This window comes from Salvelinus namaycush, chromosome 30 (assembly GCF_016432855.1).
Source record: "Salvelinus namaycush isolate Seneca chromosome 30, SaNama_1.0, whole genome shotgun sequence".
NCBI lineage: Eukaryota > Metazoa > Chordata > Actinopteri > Salmoniformes > Salmonidae > Salvelinus > Salvelinus namaycush.
Genome location: NC_052336.1, coordinates 32011696 through 32032297, shown reverse-complemented (window position 1 = coordinate 32032297; position 20602 = coordinate 32011696). Strand labels below are relative to the sequence as shown.

The 20602-nt window shown below is 39.8% G+C and overlaps 1 protein-coding gene across 1 annotated transcript in view; it reads left to right on the top strand.

Annotated features, from left to right (window-relative positions):
* The window catches only part of fam184aa (family with sequence similarity 184 member Aa), a 49364-nt gene extending 30396 nt beyond the window's left edge, over positions 1-18968 (top strand). Inside the window, 6 exon segments of the mRNA XM_038969660.1 lie at positions 2199-2326; positions 3788-3972; positions 6162-6308; positions 6819-6936; positions 12713-12817; positions 18866-18968. Coding sequence (XP_038825588.1) covers positions 2199-2326; positions 3788-3972; positions 6162-6308; positions 6819-6936; positions 12713-12817; positions 18866-18874 — 692 coding nt within the window. The 3' untranslated portion in view covers positions 18875-18968.
* The last annotated feature ends 1634 nt before the right edge of the window (positions 18969-20602 follow it).

Here is a 20602-nt window from a genome sequence, read left to right as displayed (position 1 = left end):
ATATTCAAAGCGATAATGAATGACGAGTGAGAGATACCTAATTGTAAATGTCTAACAGTTTATTATCAATGTAGGGGTGTACTACCTATCAATAATCAGGTGTCAGCAACAGGGGGCTCAATTTGGCTCACAAGTGATTTTATTTGCACAATTTATGTTGGGCAAATAAAAACACTAGGAATGCAGCTAGTAATGACTTTGATTTAGGATATTTCTTCTCAAATAATTCCTTTAATAAATAAAGTTATATATTATCGTGTCCGGACCAAATCTGAACCAATTATAGGTCTATGTTTGGTTCAGATTTGGTCCAGACCAACCTTGATTTCAACGTCCACAGATGTCTGGACCAGCATCGATTTGGCTCAAACATACAGTGGTTGCTCCACTAAAAGTTTTGTGATTATGCTGCAGGACTTAGAGGTAATTTGTGGTTTAGTACGGTACCCTGCGTCACCACTTCATTGCTCCAGACCAGCGCAAGGGGGAGTTAGAGCACTGATTATGCTATTGGGTCCTACTGTTTCTCTGACAATGAATGGGCGACATAAACCTAAATAGAAACTGATAATTTTGCATGACTTCAGTATTACTTACTAAAACTGTTGTTACACTAAGGTTTTTATTATTTTATTTTGTTAGGATTATTTTGCTCTTACTGTAGTAGTGTAGCCCACTCCCGACCTGTCATGTTGTACAGCGCCTGAGTGGCGCAACGGTCTAAGACACTGCATAGCTGTGTTGCTACAGATGCTGGTTCAATACCCGTGCTGGCCTCGACTGGGAGACCCATGAGTTGACTGTAGGTTTTTGGTTTCCCTCTGTCTAAAAACATAAATAAATCATTCTAAATTACAAACTGGCTTTATTTACAAATTAGTAACAAGGTCTCAGTCCGTGTTCAAGAATGGTATTTTTCTCGCTCATTTTACGATATTTGAAAATGTAATCATTATCAATATGTTGTTATTTTTTAAACAAAGCAATTTATTATTAATTTAGAATTATATAAAAGCCCTTTTGGATATTCTCAGATATATTATTAACCCTGTTATTAGCAGGACAGTATATTGGTCAATGGGATTGCCTTACAGTTCTCCCGCTGTATCCACTTAAAGCGTGTGAGGTGCAAGGCACGAGTGCACGGGATGGTCCGCAGAGCAGCGCACAGAAGACGGACCTAGCCCATGGGAAGGGATAGGGGGGGTTGACCCCCACACCGCCACACTGGGTAGAACAGAGCAACACTTTAAGGGGGATTGTTCCCGCTGTTTTTAGTGCCAGTCTGCACGTTCAAACTTAAACAATGGAACTAATAATGGCATCTTTATGCTTTCGTTAATAAAATAATGATAAAACTACTCTTTCAACGTGCCAATGTTTATTTAGTTATGGATCCATAATGAATTACTATGGGAATAAATATCACTGAATTACAATCCTCTAAGAGGGACTTTGCAATTAATTGCAATTCATCTGATCACTCTTCATAACATTTTGGAGTATATGCAAATTGCCATCATACAAACTGAGGCAGCAGACTTTGTGAAAATTAATATTTGTGTCATTCTCAACTTTTGGCCACGACTGTACTGTGTTCTTACAAAAAAAGGTTTTAAATTCTCTGGTACAGCCACTATTGAAGGCTGTCAAATGCAAATTCAAGGTATTGGAGTGGCATCACAAAGCCCTGATGTCAATCCTATAGAAAATTTGTGGGCAGAATTGAAAAAGCGTGTGAGAGCAAGGAGGCCTACAAACCTGACTCAGTTACACCAGCTCTGTCAGGAGGAATGGGCCAAAATTCACCCAACTTATTGTGGGAAGCTTGTCGAAGGCAACCTGAAATGTTTGACCGAAGTTCTGTCCCGCTGGGAACGTGCTGAAATAAATTATTCTCTCTACTATTATTCTGACCTTTCACATTTTTTAAATAAAGTGGTGATCCTAACTGACCTAAGACATGGAATTTTGACTCTGATTAAATGTCAGGAATTCTGAAAAACTGAGTTCAAATGTATTTGGCTAAGGTGTATGTGGACTTCAGACTTCAACTGTATGTACGGTTGAAATTTAGCCATCGAAACGATGACCAAAATAATATTTTGTTTCAAAGTAAAATATGTATTTTCAACGCCAAGCTCTACCAATTGAGCCTCACGGGACTTTCATGTTCCCCTCCTCTTCCTCCCCTGTAGCATCCCTGCGCTCTGAGCTGAACCACCTCCATGCAACAGCCATAGAGCATCTGCGCCAGATCCACCTGAAGGATAACACTGCTGCCAAACTGGAGCTACAGGGTGCTCTGGAGCAGAGTCAGCAACAGGTCAGTCCGGAGTTGACACTTTTTGCTGCTTGAGGTAGAAGTTGCCCCTAACCACACTCTTAATCATAACCATAACAATTTGGGGGTGGTGAAATTATATCTGGGGGTGTATGTATTACACGTCTCATAGTAGGAGTTCTGATCTAGGATAAGTTTTGCCTGATCCTAGATTAGTACTCTTACTTTGAGATGCTTGATTCACATGGCCCCTGACTTTCTATCAGTGGCTAGAAAGGACCAGAGGAGGACTTTTAGGGTTTGTTTGTGCTTATTTTTTAAATAAATTGTTATTTGGGACTCATCCCTTGGGAGCTGAAGCTCACTGTTTGCCAAGCATCTGTGATGTAGCCCAAAAAATATTATAATTATATTTGAAATACAACAGCTTGCGATCACATCGTGTGCATATCATATACAGACTGAGACTGCGTTTTGAAAAATAAATGCTGCTTTCGGTGTTGCTTTTTGCATTGGCAAACGGGGGTATGCAGTAACACAAACATAATAGGGCAGGATGATACTAAGTCGTACAGATAAGCAAACTGCCCAGAGGTCCAAGATTACCCTGTTTCTCATAGTCTGTGCTTTAATCTTTAGGGTGAATCATAATACATAAGTGAAGAACAACAAAGAATCTGGAAGGTTCCATGTGTGTACACATTTCTATACATGTTTCTGAGCACTCCGGTTGCATCATTTTCCTATGTTGGACCACACTCTCTCTTTCCCCGTCTCTCTCTCTTTCCTTCCCTTGCTCTCTCTTTATTTCTCAGAAATACAAGGACAACTCATTTCAGTTAATTGAGGGTGCTACATCTTTTAACATGACCCACTTAAACATTTAGACTGCACCTTAGGGCTGACATCTACTCATGCCTCTTCCAAGCAGCTTCTACAACATCTCTTCCAAATTAAACTAATTAGATAGAGGGTCCCAAATCAAATATTTCTACATTGGGACACAGTCTGTAAACCGCTTTAGAAATGATGAAGTGTTGTTGTAACCATATTGTTTTGAATAATACCTGGCTGTCACAAACTCACATCAATGAAGACAAAGAGGGGAAATAAGTTTGCTTCTTGGTGCAACCCTACATTTACACACACTCATAGTGGATAGTGGATGTGATGATGCAGATTATTGTATAGCTGCTGGTAAAAGGTATACTGGCAATTGCTACTGAATTGGCTGTAGCAAAGTTGTGGAACTATTTATTGATGGAATCAAACCAGCCCCCCTATGTTTTTAGAGCAGACGTACTAAGCTCTGTACCAATAGGATTCATTCGCTTTGATAGCTATCCCTAGAGTTGGGATCCTAAAAAAAGTACCTGAAAATGTGGGATTGTTTTCATTCTTGAATTGGAATTTAAATTCTAGTCCTGAATTGACTGAATTAGAATGGAATTGTCACCCCAACAATTATGATTGTCTTCATTATCTTGTCTGACTTGGAACCAGGAGGAGGACCTGCTGGGTAGTATATCAGACCTGCAGCAGGAAGTGTCCTGCAGAACCAACCGTATCACAGACCTGGACCACGAGATCCACTCCCTCAATGAGACCATCAGCACCCTCACCAGAGAGCTGGAGCTCAAGGGCAAAGAGGTTCTCCGAGTCCGCAGCGAGGCCAACCAGCAGATCAGGTACTGGGACCCATTTAACTGGCATCTATTTATAGTGACCCCTAAGGGAGTGAGGGAGTACCCAGGTCTTCCAAACCTCTCCGTATATGTCGACCCTCATGGTCTTAGAAATGCTAGATTGACATGAAAAATAGTATTATATTTTTTCAAGAGCCCACATTATCATGTGAGGTGTGATTTACTGTTTTTTTCCCCCAATCACTTTGGTGCTTAAGTGGTATATTTTTTTTAATTTAAATAGATAATCAAAATGGCTCATAATTCACAATTCTAAGCACATTTTCAATTGAGTGAGTACAACAAACAAATTCACAAAGTAACTTGTTCACTGCACCATATCACTATTTCAATTTGGATCTGCTTTTGTCAAAATGCAATATTCACTTTACTTTTGATATGATTTTCTTGTCATTTGTCAACAATACTTTATCAAACTGCTCAAAACTGATAACTACTGAACCAAAATTATGTAGTGCAGTGTACAAAACATTAGGAACACCTTCCTAATATTGAGTTGCAACCCTTTTGCACTCAGAACAGTCTCAATTTGTCAGACATGGACTCTACAAGGTGTCGAAAGCATCCCACAGGGATGCTGGCCCATGCTTCCCACAGTTGTGTCAAGTTGGCTAGATGTTGATTTATTTTACCTTTATTTAACTAGGCAAGTCAGTTAAGAACAAATTCTTATTTTCAATGATGGCCTAGGAACAGTGGGTTAACTGCCTTGTTCAGGGGCAGAACGACAGATTTGTACCTTGTCAGCTCGGGGATTTCATCTTGCAACCTTTCGATTGCTAGTCCAACGCTCTAACCACTAGGCTACGCTGCCGCCCCAGATGTCCTTTGGGTGGTGGACCATTGTTGATACACACGGGAAACTGTTGAGCGTGAAAAACCCAGCAGCGTTGCAGTTCTTCAGACACACTCAAACCGGTGCACCTGGCACCTACTACCATACCCCATTCAAAGGCACTTCAATGTTTTGTCTTGCCCAGTCACCCTCTGAACGGCACACATTCACAATCCATGTCTCAATTGTCTCAAGGCGTAAAAGTCCTCCTTTAACCTGTCTCCTCCCCCTTCATCTACACTGATGGAAGTGGATTTAACAGATGACATCAATAAGGTATCATGGCTTTGGTACTATTTTCAATATGTGGTACATTTTCATAACACTTAGTACAAAACTCTAAACTGGTCACACTTGTAACACAGCCAGTCTTTCATTGAAAGCATGTCATTAATGTCGTTATTTAATGTTGTTAATTTGAATAGTAAACATCTCTCATCACACAACCATTGATTCAAATATGTTTATTGTGAAACGTAATGAGAACATTGGTTTATTCACCAAAACACAACACAATGATATCTTTTCAATTTAGTCGTTTTAACTACCAGTTAATCCAATAGCAAACAATGTAAGATACGTGTTTCAAATAACCCTGAGATGTGCTGAAAGTATTATGCTACAGTACTGTACATTGCAGTAGATTACACAGTTTTCACATTAGGCAATACAGTTACATTGTTTTTAAACATTCTAAAAACCTGTTTTTGCTTTGTCATTATGGGGCATTGTGTGTAGATTGATGAGGGGGAAAAAAACAATTGAATCATTTTTTAGGCTGTAACGTAACAAAATGTGGGAAAAGGAAAGGGATTGAATACTTTCCGAATGCACTGTATGTACCCAGAGATAACTGAAGATCTCTATCTCTGGCATAATGCTATGCTCTGTGGCTAGAATGATTGACGTGATTGTGGCCATCCTACAGTATTAAGACTCCCTCCTCTCATTATATAAATAAATTCCCAGGACATGGCAGGTGTATCTTTTGGAAGTGACTAACATACACATCCCTCTTTTATTCCACTTGAATTTTACAACGTCCACAACCAGTTAAGCAGAGACTGTATTGCAGTTTGGATTTGGGGAGCGGTAGTGTTGTGTTTGGATAAATTCCATGATTAGATATGGGAAGAGAGGTAAAAATCTCACAGGAGTGAGTGCCTGTTATATAAATGCATTATTGTTATTTTTAGCTTGCTTTAATTAGTTACTCATCGTTATTGACTGGAGAGTGTACAGACACTCATTTTAACATAGTTTGGCTGCCAAGCGTTGTTTACATTCAGCCACTGGGGGTATGTGACTGACCTCTGTCTCTCTCTCTGTGCCTCAGGGCTCACGAACAGGACCTGACAAAGAGACATGAGAGAGAGCTGGGGGAGCTGAGTGCTGTTCACCATAGAGAGACTCAGATCATGCTCTCAGACTTCAACAAAGCCCAGGAGCTACTGAAGGACAAGATCTCTGCCCTCCAGATACTGTAAGGGGGGGGGTGTGTGTGTGTGTGGTGTGTGTGTGTGTGGTGTGTGTGTGTGTGGTGTGTGTGGTGTGTGTGGTGTGTGTGGTGTGTGGTAGCAATCAAAAGCCAGGGATCTCACCTCAAATGTTATTTTTATCTGATAACGTGTGCTTGAATGTTATGCCACTGTTGAAATGTTGATTAGACAGATCCTCCCCCATTGTTCTGCTTACATACTTAATGCCATCTATCGTGACCTAATTTAGATGCTTCTACACATGCACACCTTCGTGCTTCTACACCTGCATTGCTTGCCGTTTGGGGTTTTAGGCTGGGTTTCTGTACAGCAATTTGAGATATCAGCTGATGTAAGAAGGGCTATATAAATACATTTGTTTTGATTTAGATAACCTTCAATGTGTGCGCCATCTAGATGCCATACAAGGTACTGCGTGGCGTCTACTAGGCAATTTGATACTTGTATGGTTATCTAATGCAGATTTTATGTTTTGATGTGTCACCCTGGTCTAGATTGGAGGGGACAGAAGATAAGTTTCGGAACAGAGAGAGTCGTCATGAGGACCTACGGGTCATTGCTGAGCTCAAGGACATGGTGACAGAGCGAGAGGCCCTTGTCAAGAAACTGGTGGTGGGTGGTCAACTCAAGGGCGTAGGTTTCACTTGAACATTGGGGGGGGGAAATAAACAGCAAATTCACTTCATGGTGACTTTAAATAAATTTGACTAGGGGAGACATTGACATTGCTACCATCCAATTAATCCTATTATAGTTGTATGCAATTACACAATTCAATTTTTGAGATCTGCCCCTGACACAGTAGAATTCAGTAGAAAAGTAATTCTCAGGGAATGGGTGGTGGTTGGTCAACGAACAAGACACCTTCACGGAACATAAAGTAATTTCCATTTGGTTGGGCGCTGTTGTGGAAGTATGTTCCCTGGACATTATTTTTACATTATTGTGTTATTCCACGAGTAAATTTTGGGTCCTTTAATTTGGTCAAAAATAAAAAATTTGGGCCTCCCGGGTGGCGCAGTGGTCTAGGGCACTGCATCGCAGTGCTAGCTGCGCCACCAGAGTCTCTGGGTTCGCGCCCAGGCTCTGTCGCAGCCGGCCACGACCGGGAGGTCTGTGGGGCGACGCACAATTGGCATAGCGTCGTCCGGGTTAGGGAGGGTTTGGCCGGTAGGGATATCCTTGTCTCATCGCGCTCCAGCGACTCCTGTGGCGGGCCGGGCGCAGTGCGCGCTAACCAAGGGGGCCAGGTACACGGTGTTTCCTCCGACACATTGGTGCGGCTGGCTTCCGGGTTGGAGGCGCGCTGTGTTAAGAAGCAGTGCGGCTTGGTTGGGTTGTGCTTCGGAGGACGCATGGCTTTCGACCTTCGTCTCTCCCGAGCCCGTACGGGAGTTGTAGCGATGAGACAAGATAGTAATTACTAGCGATTGGATACCACGAAAATTGGGGAGAAAAATGGGATAAAAAAATAAATAAAAGAACAATTTCACCTAATTTGAACATTCTGTCACAAAGAGCACATGTTCAACTTCATGACAAACATACTTTCCCCATCTCAAGAGGTAAAATAAAAAAGACATTTTTAAAAAAGTGACAAACTGACAGGGTTGACGATTTTTATCTTAGATTTCATCTCCCCTTGTGACAAAGGAAATAGAAAGTTGTTGTGTTCCCTTTGTTGTTGAAATTGTTAAAACATTTTTAGCTTATCTATCTATGGGCAACAGCGTTGACGTGTTATGCTTGACCTTTAAGGCTGGTATCCCAGCGGTTAGAGCGTTGCGACAGTAACGAAACGGTCACTTATTAGAATCGCTGAGCCGGCAAGGTGGAAAAACTTGCCATTCTGCCCTTGAGCAAGGCAGTTAAACCCCACAACAACTGCTCCCCGGGCACCGATGACCTGGACGTCGATTAAGGCAGCCCCCCGCACCCCTCTAATTCAGAGGGGTTGGGTTATATGCAGAAGATGCATTTCGGTTGAATGGATACAGTTATGGAACTGACTCGGTATCCCCTTCCCCTTAATGGTGAAACTGCCAAGTCCGTTTGCGATATTACAACAACAAACACGTTTTTTCCCCCTCGGACATCATTGAATCACCCGCGATAGAAGAGAAGATATGTACTGCAATTTCTTTTACCATGCTGCGTGACGCTCCTCAGCTCGGCAACAAAAACAACTATGGCGGCCAGTGGCACTGATTCCCCTTACTGCGGATTACATCTTTAAACTTGAGTGACAAATGTAAATGAATTAAGAATCACATTAAATTAGGTAAAAATCTTTAGAATTTACTTTCCCAAAGCAAAAAAGAAGTAGGGCTTTACAATGATGGTGAAATATTGGGGTTAAGTGGGTTAAAATAGTCCTAGAAGTTGGAAACACATAATGCGGGACGGATATAAAAGGCACTCTATATGTTGGATTCACGTCTCCATCTCAACAAAAAATATAAGTTAAAGAATAGCCCTAAACCAGTGGCACAGATGAAACTGTCCAAGTAGTAGATACATCTCCTTCAAATGTTAATATTTGGTTTTGTTGACAACCAAAAACAATTCGATATCACTTTTGCAATACAGTAAGGCCACAATTTAATTTATAGCACAGCGTGTTGTACAGTCGACAATTCGGATTTTAAAGGCATTTTCCCTGACATTCATGGAGATCGCATTCACGGTAAATGCAATGGAAATTACCTTTAAATGTCAAGGGCGCTATAATGCGTATAAGATTGAGTCCCGGCCTAAATAGCAGTTAACAATTAACATGTTGGATTCATGTCTCCAACTCAACCAAAACTCGAAGGTTAAAGAATAGGACCACGTGAGTGGCATAGATGGAACTATCCAATCAGTAGATACAGTACATCTCCTTCAAAATGTTGATATTTGGTTTGTTGACAACCAAACAATTCCGTATAACTTTTGCAATACAGTGAAGAGCCTACTAACTTGACGACAGGTCAACAAATAATGTGTTGGATTCACATCTCTAACTCAACCAAAAATCGAAGTTAAAGAATAGGATTAAGCCAGTGGCACAGATCGAACTATCCAAGCAGTAGATACATCACTTGTACAGGTCATTTGGTTGTGCTATTAGATGAAGAACAGTGTTAACACATTCAGTTGTTGTATATACTGTTTCATAAACATGGTGGTTCGAGCCCTGAATGCTGATTTGATTGGCTGACAGCCGTGGTATGTCAGACCGTATACCACTGGTATGACAAAACATAGATTTTTACTGCTCTAATTACGTTGATAACCAGTTTATAATAGCAATAAGGCACCTCGGGGGTGTGGTATATGGACAATATACCACGGTTAAGGCCTGTATCCAGGCACTCCGTGTTGCTTTGTGCATAAGAACAGCCCTTAGCCGTGGTATATTGGCCATATACCACACCCCCTCATGCTTTATTGCTTAAATAGTTAACTATAGCAATAACTAGGTCCCTGGTTAGATCACATGGTCTGGGAAAACAAATGTCTGTAGTCATGAATGGTCCTGAAATCGTATATGACAGAATCTTTATAAATCTTTACTTGGCGGTTCTCACCCTCGTTCACTCCCCCACATGGATTTAAAAGCATGGTGTAAGAAATACATACAGTTGAAGTCGGATGTTTACATACACTTAGGTTGGAGTCATTAAAACTCCTTTTTCAACCACTCCGCAAATTTCTTGTTAACAAACTATAGTTTTGGCAAGTCAATTAGGACATCTACTTTATGCATGACACAATAATGTATCCAACAAGTGTTTACAGACAGATTATTTCACTTATAATTCACTGTATCACAATTCCAGTGGGTCAGAAGTTTACATACACTAAGTTGACTGTGCCTTTAAACAGCTTGGAAAATTCCAGAAAATGATGTCATGGCTTAAGAAGCGTCTGATAGGCTAATTTACATAATTTGAGTCAATTGGAGGTGTACCTGTGGATGTATTTCAAGGCCTATCTTCAAACTCAGTGCCTCTTTGCTTGACATCATGGGAAAATCAAAAGAAATCAGTCAAGACCTCTGAAAAAAATTATAGACCTCCACAAGTCTGTTTCATCCCTGGGAGCAATTTCCAAACACCTGAAGGTACCATATTCATCTGTACAAATAATAATAAGCAAGTATAAACACCATGGGACCACGCAGCTGTCATACCACTCAGGAAGGAGACGCGTTCTGTCTCCTAGAGATGGACATACTTTGGTGCGAAATGTGCAAATCAATCCCAGAACAACAGCAAAGGACCTTGTGAAGATGCTGGAAGAAACAGGTACAAAAGTATCTATATCCACAGTAAAACGAGTCCTATATCGACATAACCTGAAAGGCTGCTCAGCAAGGAAGAAGCCACTGCTCCAAAACCGCCATGAAAAAGCCAGACTACGGTTTGCTACTGCACATGGGTCAAAGGTCATACTTTTTGGAGAAATGTCTTCTGATCTGATATAACAAAAATAGAACTGTTTGGCCATAATGACCATTGTTATGTTTGGAGGAAAAAGGGGGATAATTGCAAGCCGAAGAACACCATCCCAACCGTGAAGCACGGGGGTGGCAGCAACATGTTGTGGGGGTGCTTTGCTGCAGAAGGGACTGGTGCACTTCACAAAATAGATGGCATCATGAGGTGGGACAATTGTGAGGTTGCATTGAAGCAACATCTCAAGACATCAGTCAGGAAGTTAAAGCTTGCTCGCAAATGGGTCTTCCAAATGGACAATGACCCCAAGCATACTTCCAAAGTTGTGGCAAAATGGCTTAAGGACAACAAAGTCAAGGTATTGGAGTGGCCATCACAAAGCCCTGACCTCAATCCTATAGAAAATGTATGGGAAGAACTGAAAAAACATGTGTGAGCAAGGAGGCCTACAACCCTGACTCAGTTACACCAGCTCTGTCAGGAGAAATGGGCCAAAATTCACCCAACTTATTGTGGGAAGCTTGTGGAAGGCTACCCAAAATGTTTGACTGAAGTTCAACAATTTAAAGGCAATGCTACCAAATACTAATTGAGTGTATGTAAACTTCTGTCCCACTGGGAATGTGATGAAAGAAATAAAAGCTGAAATAAATAATTCACTCTACTATTATTCTGACATTTCACATTCTTAAAATAATGTTGTGATGCTAACTGACCTAAGACAGGGAATTTTTACTAGGATTAAATGTCAGGAATTGTGAAAAACTGAGTTTAAATGTATTTGGCTAAGGTGTATGTGAACTTCTGACTTCAACTGTATCTAGCCCATGTACACACCTATCCAATGCTATTGAGTCCATGAGGGAGAGTGAATGAGTGCACACGTCATTGAGAAAGGGAGAGAATTGAGAATTGGACTGCATCGCTAGTTTCTGAACCTACCAGAAACATTTTGGGAACCAACTACGGATAGCACAAAAGCCTAAGAGGCACCAATATGAACCCCCCCAGCTAGCTCCATGACTCACTAAACAAATGCCCTCTCACTGACCCTCATAATGAGATCTTCGAACCATGAACAAGCACTGACATTCTTTGATTGTATGCCCTGATTCATTGATTTTTATTAACCCTTGTGATTTATTTCAATGTATGTAATATCTGAATTTCATGCTTCAAGTACACATCAAACAAATAGGAAAATACCCACTCAGCATTTGTGGCCAAGATGTGACTATAGGATTTCTTGACTAAAGTTTCAGAATTTGAATATCTACCATCTAGCTACAAATCAGAGGGTATTGTTTTAAGTGTTTGCACCTGCTATGGTCATAAGGGAATAAAATAAACAAAAAAGAAAGCTGATATCATTCAACTCTCTTTAAGTTTATATACACCTTACCTTAAGATTTCCTTCTTTTAGTGGACTTTATTTTACCTTCTTACAACTTCTAATGATTTTACCAACATTCCAACTTCCAAGGTTTTATTCCCTGTGAATGATACAACACATTGTACTGATGCAAACACTTAAGGGCCCTAACTCAATTCAATCAGTTGCATATAAAGGGAATCCTCACTGAGGGTTAACTCAGAATGTTAACACTGTATTTTAAGGATAGGTGTGGCATGGATTCCTGTCAATGTCCAATACATTCTGTGCCAGAGGAACAACTTTACCATCAAATACAGCAGAAACATTCTAAGTGAATTTAGAGTTGGCATTTATTTTATTGACTTAAATTGGGACCTTTGTGTGGCTCTGAGTGTGGTCCCATTCTATCCATGTCAGTCCTCTGACTCACATGTTGAATTTGGGGTATGAAATAATACAACAAGATGTCCATTGGTTCCCCACTTCAAAGCAGTAATTTAAACACTTGTTTCCAAAGTGGTCCTTCTGTTACAGACATGAACTGACTGGTTTTTCCTGGGTTTTTTTGTAGGACGACAAGAAGTTCTATCAGCTGGAGCTGGTCAACAGAGAGACTGGCTTCAACAAAGTGTTCAACACCAGTCCTAATGTTGGAGTCATTAACCCTCTCATCAAGGTTAGTTATCCACTGAACACCTGCTCAGTTTATACTAATTCAATTACGAACACCAATATACTGATCAACTTGATCAACAATATACTGATTGAATCTGGTATGGATACCAAAAGGCATACATAAAGTTAAGTTTTTTGTTTAAGGTTGATATTTAATATAACGTACATAGGTACATAATATACAGTCAGGTCCAAAATTATTGGCACCCTTGCTAAAAATGAACAAAAAATATCTATATTGTATGTATAAAAAAAAAGGGGGGGGGTTAGATTATATTATTTTATACTAATACAATTGCTTAGAGAAAGAGAGTCATAGTTTTGTTCTCTCAAAAAGATAGGGGTCAAAATTATTTGCACCCCTTTTCAGTACTCCGGCACCCTCCCCTTGCAAGGATAACGGCACTGATCTTTTTTTATAACTTGTTTCAGGAAACTAAGCAGATGGTTCCCGTCACTACTTCACAAGAGAGTCATTTGATCATATATATATATTGTTTTGGCAGAAATGCCTTCTGGAACAGGTGAATTCTCTTGTGCCTTAATAACAAATGTGTATGCCATCTGTAAATATGAATGAAATTGTTAAATTACAAGCCTATTTGGTTTAGCCACTGAAAAAGGAAGGAACCTCCCCTAGCTATGATTGGCTGAGATAATAGTTGGGCTGGACATGCCGAGAGATCAGTTCGGATTGGTCTGCCATGTAGCACGCTTCTGTCTATAACATGAGCTGCTCAGTATGTGTAGGTAATCCTTTCTAACACAGCTTTTTTTGAAAGATATCACGAAGAACTGCAAAAGTGTTGCTAAGTGTTGCGAGTTTTGAAATCATTGGAATGCCCGGTGGAAGCAGAGTATGATAGCTAAGGAGATGGAGAAAATGCAGGCGTTTGATTGCAAATGCGGAGGGAATCAAAAAGAGAACACAGAAGGCTGTTATATAAAACACCTGTCTCCAGATGATATCTTCAAACTAAGGGCAACCATGGCATATGTGACAGAGAGGGAGAAGCGTTCATCCATGTGTACGGGTAGGAGAGTCTAGCTAGCAAAATTTTCTGATATACATTTGTAATTTTGTCAAAGTTGTTTTCTTTGCAACTTAAAGCGTACTGTTAGCGACCTAGCTAATGTTAGCTGGCTGGCTGGCTCGCTAGCTGACATTACATGTATGATCCGTGTAGTAATATTGTTCGTATCTCAGAGCCATTTGAATTGCTAGTTTTAGCCTAATGTTAGCTAGCTAGCTAACATTGAACCTACTTGGTTAGTTAGTGTTAGCTACCTGTAGATTCATGCAGGTTATGAGTTGGGATTATGGTTAATTGTTGTGCTAGCTAACTACATGTCTAAACAAAAGACTCCACTATGCAAGTAACCATTTCACTGTACCGTTTACACCTTGTGTATTCTGTGCATGTGACAAATAACTTAGATTTTAATTGATATGGTGTAATGTAACGAACAACATGACCTGCACCAAAGCCAAATTAAGATAACGTTAGGCCAACGAGACAGTGTCGTAAGCTTTATTTTACAACTGTATAGACATGTCGATAGATGTAGTATAAACCAGCCTTTAGTCTTGAAATCTTTGGTTGTTTAGTACACTACCATACTCACTGTTTAGCACATGGCCTCACATGTGAATCCTTAAAGAGATGGGTGGGGCTAAGGCTTAAGAGGGTGTGAACGATGCTGAATGGGTGTAGACAAAGAAGAGGTCTCCAGTAGGTGTACCGAAACATTCAAGTGCCATTTTCTCAAAAGTGGGGTTACAAGTTTATCGACTTTCAAAGAAAAATTACTTTCCCATTGTTCCTCAATTGTAGTGTATTATATACAGTTTTCTAGCTCTGAGTCTCTACTTTTATCCAATGTAAAAAAAAAAATATATATAATAATTTTAAAAAAGTCCTGGTACTGGGTAAAGTTCATGGTGCCATTGACCTTAACATCGTCCCAGAACCAGTGGAAGCAAAACAGCCCCATCACATCAAAGATACACCACCATATTTGGTAACACTTTACATTAAGTTGCCACCATTACTATGTAAGTAACACAGTAATAACTGTGTAAACAACATAGTAGTTACATTTTACTATGTTAGATTTTACTATGTAACTACATGGTAATGGGGTTGTTGCGGAATCAGTTATTGCACAATTGGAACTAGGATTGTGTAATTACACATTCACTTGCTTAATGTTATCCCACATGTGTAACTACTGATATTATTACATATTCTCTTGTTCCACTATGTAACTAATGTAATTACACATTTGAAAGTCACCTGTGAATTACCATGTTAATAAATCAAACCAAAATATGACCTTGTTATATGTAACCACAAGCTGCCACTATCATTGAGGCGGCAGCGTAGCCTAGTGGTTAGAGCGTTGGACTAGTAACCGAAAGGTTGCAAGATCAAATCCCCGAGCTGACAAGGTAATCGTTCTGTCGTTCTGCCCCTGAACAAGGCAGTTAACCCACTGTTCCTAGGCCGTCATTGAAAATCTGATTTTTTTTTCTTAACTTACCTAGTTAAATAAAGGTAAAATAAATCAAATTTAATCCAGGGTTGATAAAAAGACTAGGACCTGGTAACAACTTCAGAGGGCTAAATCAGGGTCACACAGCCGGCTTAATTAAAGATGACACCTATACCATATCAGATATAGAGTTAAAATGTATTGAATTTTGAGTTTGCGTCACAATATTACACGTTATATACATCACAGAAGACTGAAACATAACAAAACAACTAGTATGTTTATTGACCTGAACACTGAGGTGGGTCAATAATTCCCTCAAGTGATTCCCCAACATCTTGTCAACATGTGCCATGAAAATGGAGCAGATATCTTATACCAATCTATCATTATAGACTTTTATCCAAGGCCTAGGTGTCCCCTAGTGTCCAGTATTCTCTCCAAAATGAAAAGTCTTTATTTTCATGCATATGCATTTTTATGATCAAAATCCCATTCTTTAGTGTAGAAAATAATGTTGTCATGTTTTTATGAGAGTTTGAAATTAGGACCTCTTCAAATACTTTTATAGCACTATTCACAAAATATCTTGCAGGTAGTACTTATCTCACTCTTATCTCATCATGTCAAAAGCTGACAGGCAAAAGGCTGACAGGCTCCCAGAGGCAAGGCCATTAAAGGCCCCAGCTCACTCAACTACCCCTCCACCTCTCCAACTGCCAGAAGGAATGATAAGGATCTGGCTCCACTGAACTGACCAATCAGGAGTTAGGAGGCTAGGCTGTTTCAAGTTTTAATGTCACGTGTCGTGACGTGACTATCGACTAATGTGACTATCGACTAATGTGATGACTGTTATTTATCAAATCAATTAACTATGTTTAATTGTTACTCAATGAAACAAATAATGTAACAACTAACTCATTAGGAATTTGGGGCAGCACGGGAAACGTAGTTCAATGAGTTACCATCTCCCGAATTAAACTCTTGGAAGATATATAGATATATATCTCGATAACAGTCACGTATTAATTATTATTACCTCATATCAGTCTCATTCTGAAGGTCACATACTCCTTTATATCTGCAAGAACCCTAACCATATTAGTCATCTATGAACGTTTGAACATCTTGGCCATGTACTGTTATAATCTCCACCCAATCTAGAAGAAAAAGAAACGCACACCTATTTAGGCGAGGTGCTGGCTAGCGGAGTAGAAAACGTAAAAATAAAGGAGAGCTGCACACTCTAGGAGCTCAGATGCAAAAATTTTATATCCAACGTTTCGACAGGCAAGCTGTCTTCATCAGGGTATAATGAGGTATAATCTCCACCCAGGCACAGCCAGAGGAGGACTGGCCACTCCTCAGAGCCTGGTTCCTCCCCAGGTGTCTTCCTAGGTTCCTGCCTTTCTTGGGAGTTTTTCCTAGCCGCATTGCTTGCTTTATGGGGTTTTAGGCTTGGGTTTCTATATAGCACTTTGTGACATCGGCTGATGTAAAAAGGGCTTTATGAATAAATTTGATTGATTGATGAATCAGCAATACACAAATTGACTTAATTATTTATTTACTAACTAGCTAAATAATAACACAATACATAAACACAAGGTATAGATTATTAATTAGAAACGTAATACAATGAAACAGGTCCGTAGTGGACTGACAAGATATGATGGCTTGTTACACATATGGAGAGGGAGGGGTAGGTAAAGAGAGGGAGAGACAAAGCGAGAACACTTGGATACATTTGGAACCTACGTAGGTGTGGGCAGCGATCGGTTGAAGAGCATGCATTTAGTTTTACTTGCATTTAAGAGCAGTTGGAGGCCACGGAAGGAGAGTTGTATGGCATTGACGCTCGTCTGGAGGTTAGTTAACACATTGTCCAAATATGTGTTGGGTCGTTGTCCATATTTTTAAGCACGGTGGTGGCTGCATCATGTTATGGGTATGCTTGTCATCGGCAAGAACTAGGGAGTTTTTTTTATAAAAAGAAACTGAATAGAGCTAAGAACAGGCAAAATTTTAGCAAAAAAACTGGTTGTCTGCTTTCCACCAGACACTGGGAGACAAATTCATCTTTCAGCAGAAATATTACCTAAAACACAAGGAAAAATACACACTGGAGTTGCTTACCAAGATGACATTCAATGTTCCGGAGTTGCCTAGTTACAGTTTTGACTTTAAAATGGCTGTCTAGCAATGCTCAACAACCAACTAGACAGAGCTTGAAGAATTAAAAAAAAAAAAAAAAATTGCACAATCCAGGTGTGCAAAGCTCTTAGAGACTAACCCAGAAAGACTCACAGCTGTAATCACTGTCAAAGGTGATTCTAACATGTATTTACTCAGGTTGTGAATATTTATATAACTGAGATATTTCTGTATTTTAATTCCAATAACATTGCAAAGTTTTCAAAAAACACGTTTTGACTTTGGGGGTGTGTAGAGGGGTATGATTTATTTTTTTTATATACATTTTTTAATTCGGTAACACAATAAAATATAGAATAAGTCAAGGGGTTTCAATACTTTCTGAAGGCACTGTACATAACCAAAGCTTCACTTAGTCCTGAGCGATTTGTGCTTTTTGAGGTCAATTATTATTTTCATTAAATGTACTATGCATTATGTGGGTTGAATCCTGTAACAACACAGCATGAAACAATTAATAAAATGTCCATGATGGTTGATTATCAATATTGGGTTGTTAACATGTTTTTATTTTTTATAGAAAAAAAAGGCAGTGCCCATCATGCATTGCTCAAATCAAAAAAAAATCCCCTATGAATGAAGTTGCACCAAACTGTCTTTTTACACGAAGTAAGCCACACAAAAATGAGAGAGAGAGACCTAAGTGTTCAGTCCAACCTCCTGAAATAAGCAACTTATTATCAGATAGTTCGACAACTCCCACTCAACGGAGCGATCTACAGTACAGACACAACAGGTGGATTCAGGACCATGGTCAGAACATCGGCTGAACACCATGGATGCTAGTGCTCAATTAGGCCCATTGTCAGGGGAGACCCAGAGGAAATGGATGGCATTGTTTATTTTGACCGCTATCATGGGCATTAACATGTTGCTTTGAATATGAATAAGCTGCTTAAATGGGTCTGCCTTCCTTTGGGAGTGGATGTTTGCGTGACGGGTGCACGCTGCCTGGTTAGCTGACATTTATTCAGCAGCATCACACTCACTCTGCCTCAGCCATAGTTACGTTTATATGAATGTAACTATGCTTGTGTATACACGTCATATTTAGAATTCACTCACTACTCTAATAGCTATTGTTAAAAGAGGGAATGCTGTCTGGCTTTGATTTGCACCATCACTGAGAAATAAGAAACTACATTTTGAAAATACCAAAGGGTTTGAGCCAAGGCACTTTTAGTGTTATGAAGACTATATGCAGCCTCTACGTAGCTGCATTGCATTCTGGGATGTACTGTATGTTGAGTGTGATCATTAAACTCTGTGTTGGCTCTTTGAAACTTTTTATGGTTTGGCATTGTGTAACTGCTGTCGTTTCAACCTTCTCATGCAGCCTTCCTGAGACGGACAAGGCAACCATGGAACCAAACGAATCGGAGGAACAAAAGGAGCTGTTCGCCCAATACTTTACTTTCTGACTCACTGAAGGAGCCCACCCAAGAGCATGTGAAAAAGAATAACATTAACACACCATGACTCTCTGTTCATTCATACACTGTGAAACTGTCTGGTTTGTTATTTTGTTTGTTTGAATAACAATAACTATGTTGTATATGGACTATTATGCAATTTCTGCATTGGTGCAGATGTGTTTTCTTTTCTCAGTACCATATTTATGGGGGCACTGTATGTATGGTTGGGGTCAATTCCATTTAACTTCCAGTCTGTCCAGGAGATTAATTGAAATTAAATTTCCCAATGGAAAACGATAGGCACTTTTCAATTTGATGTGTTCAGTAAAAGGACTGACTGAAAATGTAATTGCCCCCAATCTTGACTGTTTTGTGTCTGTTAAAGCTGCATTAACCAGTCAAGGTCGAACTGAACTGTTCAACACAAATCATGTCTTGCCAGTTTTGAAATAAATAGCACAATATATCTATATTTATATTATACCTCTGTGTATGAAATAAACATATAAAATCAATTGTGAGATTTACTTGAGATTAATATTTTACCATTATGGCTTTGTTGCCGTTGAGGAACATTTGGGTACTACAGACTTCTATGATGTTTGTCCTTTCATTTTCTGTGCATGTGTGTGTGCGTGCGTGTACAAGTGAGAACAGCATGCAGAGCTCAGTGAGGATTTATCAGCAGTGATGCCAATTCAGCAATTTTGTTGGTAGATTTAGCAACTTTTCAGATTACCCTGGCAACGTTTTTAGCAACTTTTAAAAATGTATTTTGAACTTTTAACAACTTTTGAAAAGTGACTCAAACGCTAAAATGCACGCATTTTCCCTCTAAATGACACAAAAACGATTTTCTGTCACACACTCAGTCACAACACACGTGCCTGGCTGCGAAAGTGCATTGTGAGTGACGTCAGCAGCAGGCGCTCAGCTCGTGCACAGGCAGCAGCAAATTGCAAATCATTGTTGGCTGACTGCAGCAGTAGTAGTACGGGTTCGACGAGCCAAACCCAATGAATAAAGTTGGTCACGAATGTTTTGATTTTGAACAGAACTTACAACATCAATCAACATGTCTCAATCAAAATTCTACAGCCAGAAGTACAGAAAAGAGTGGGAGTCTGTACCTGAACAAATGTCAAATCATATTTTTCGCTGAGATGGCCAGTCAATTTAAGTAACGTTATTGTGTATTCAACGTAATGACGCAGTTTTACGTTATCACGCAATGACATCACAACGTCATTTAGCAACAAATCAACCTGCAATTTACCCTGAAAATGAGTTGGCAACACTGCTTATCAGATCACAAACACCATGTTGATGAACTACCTGCTGAAACTGCCCCATGATGTCACATTCCTTTTCATTAGACTCAGCCTGATGAGTGCATAGTTCCATGAAATTCCTTTAATGGGCTCTGCTAGAAGACCCAACAATGAACGGCATGTATGTATTTATCCGACGTGAATAACCTTTTAATGGGCCTTTCATGCCAAAACGTGTTCCCCCTGCGTCACAATGGGATTCGATGAGTTCTAGCTGCTGTTGTTACAATTTGCAAAAAACACTGACCGGATTATGTCATTAACCAAAGCGTCCGTTGCTATGCTGGTTGGCTCTATTTTTACTCGTAGCGGTCACGAACGAAGGAG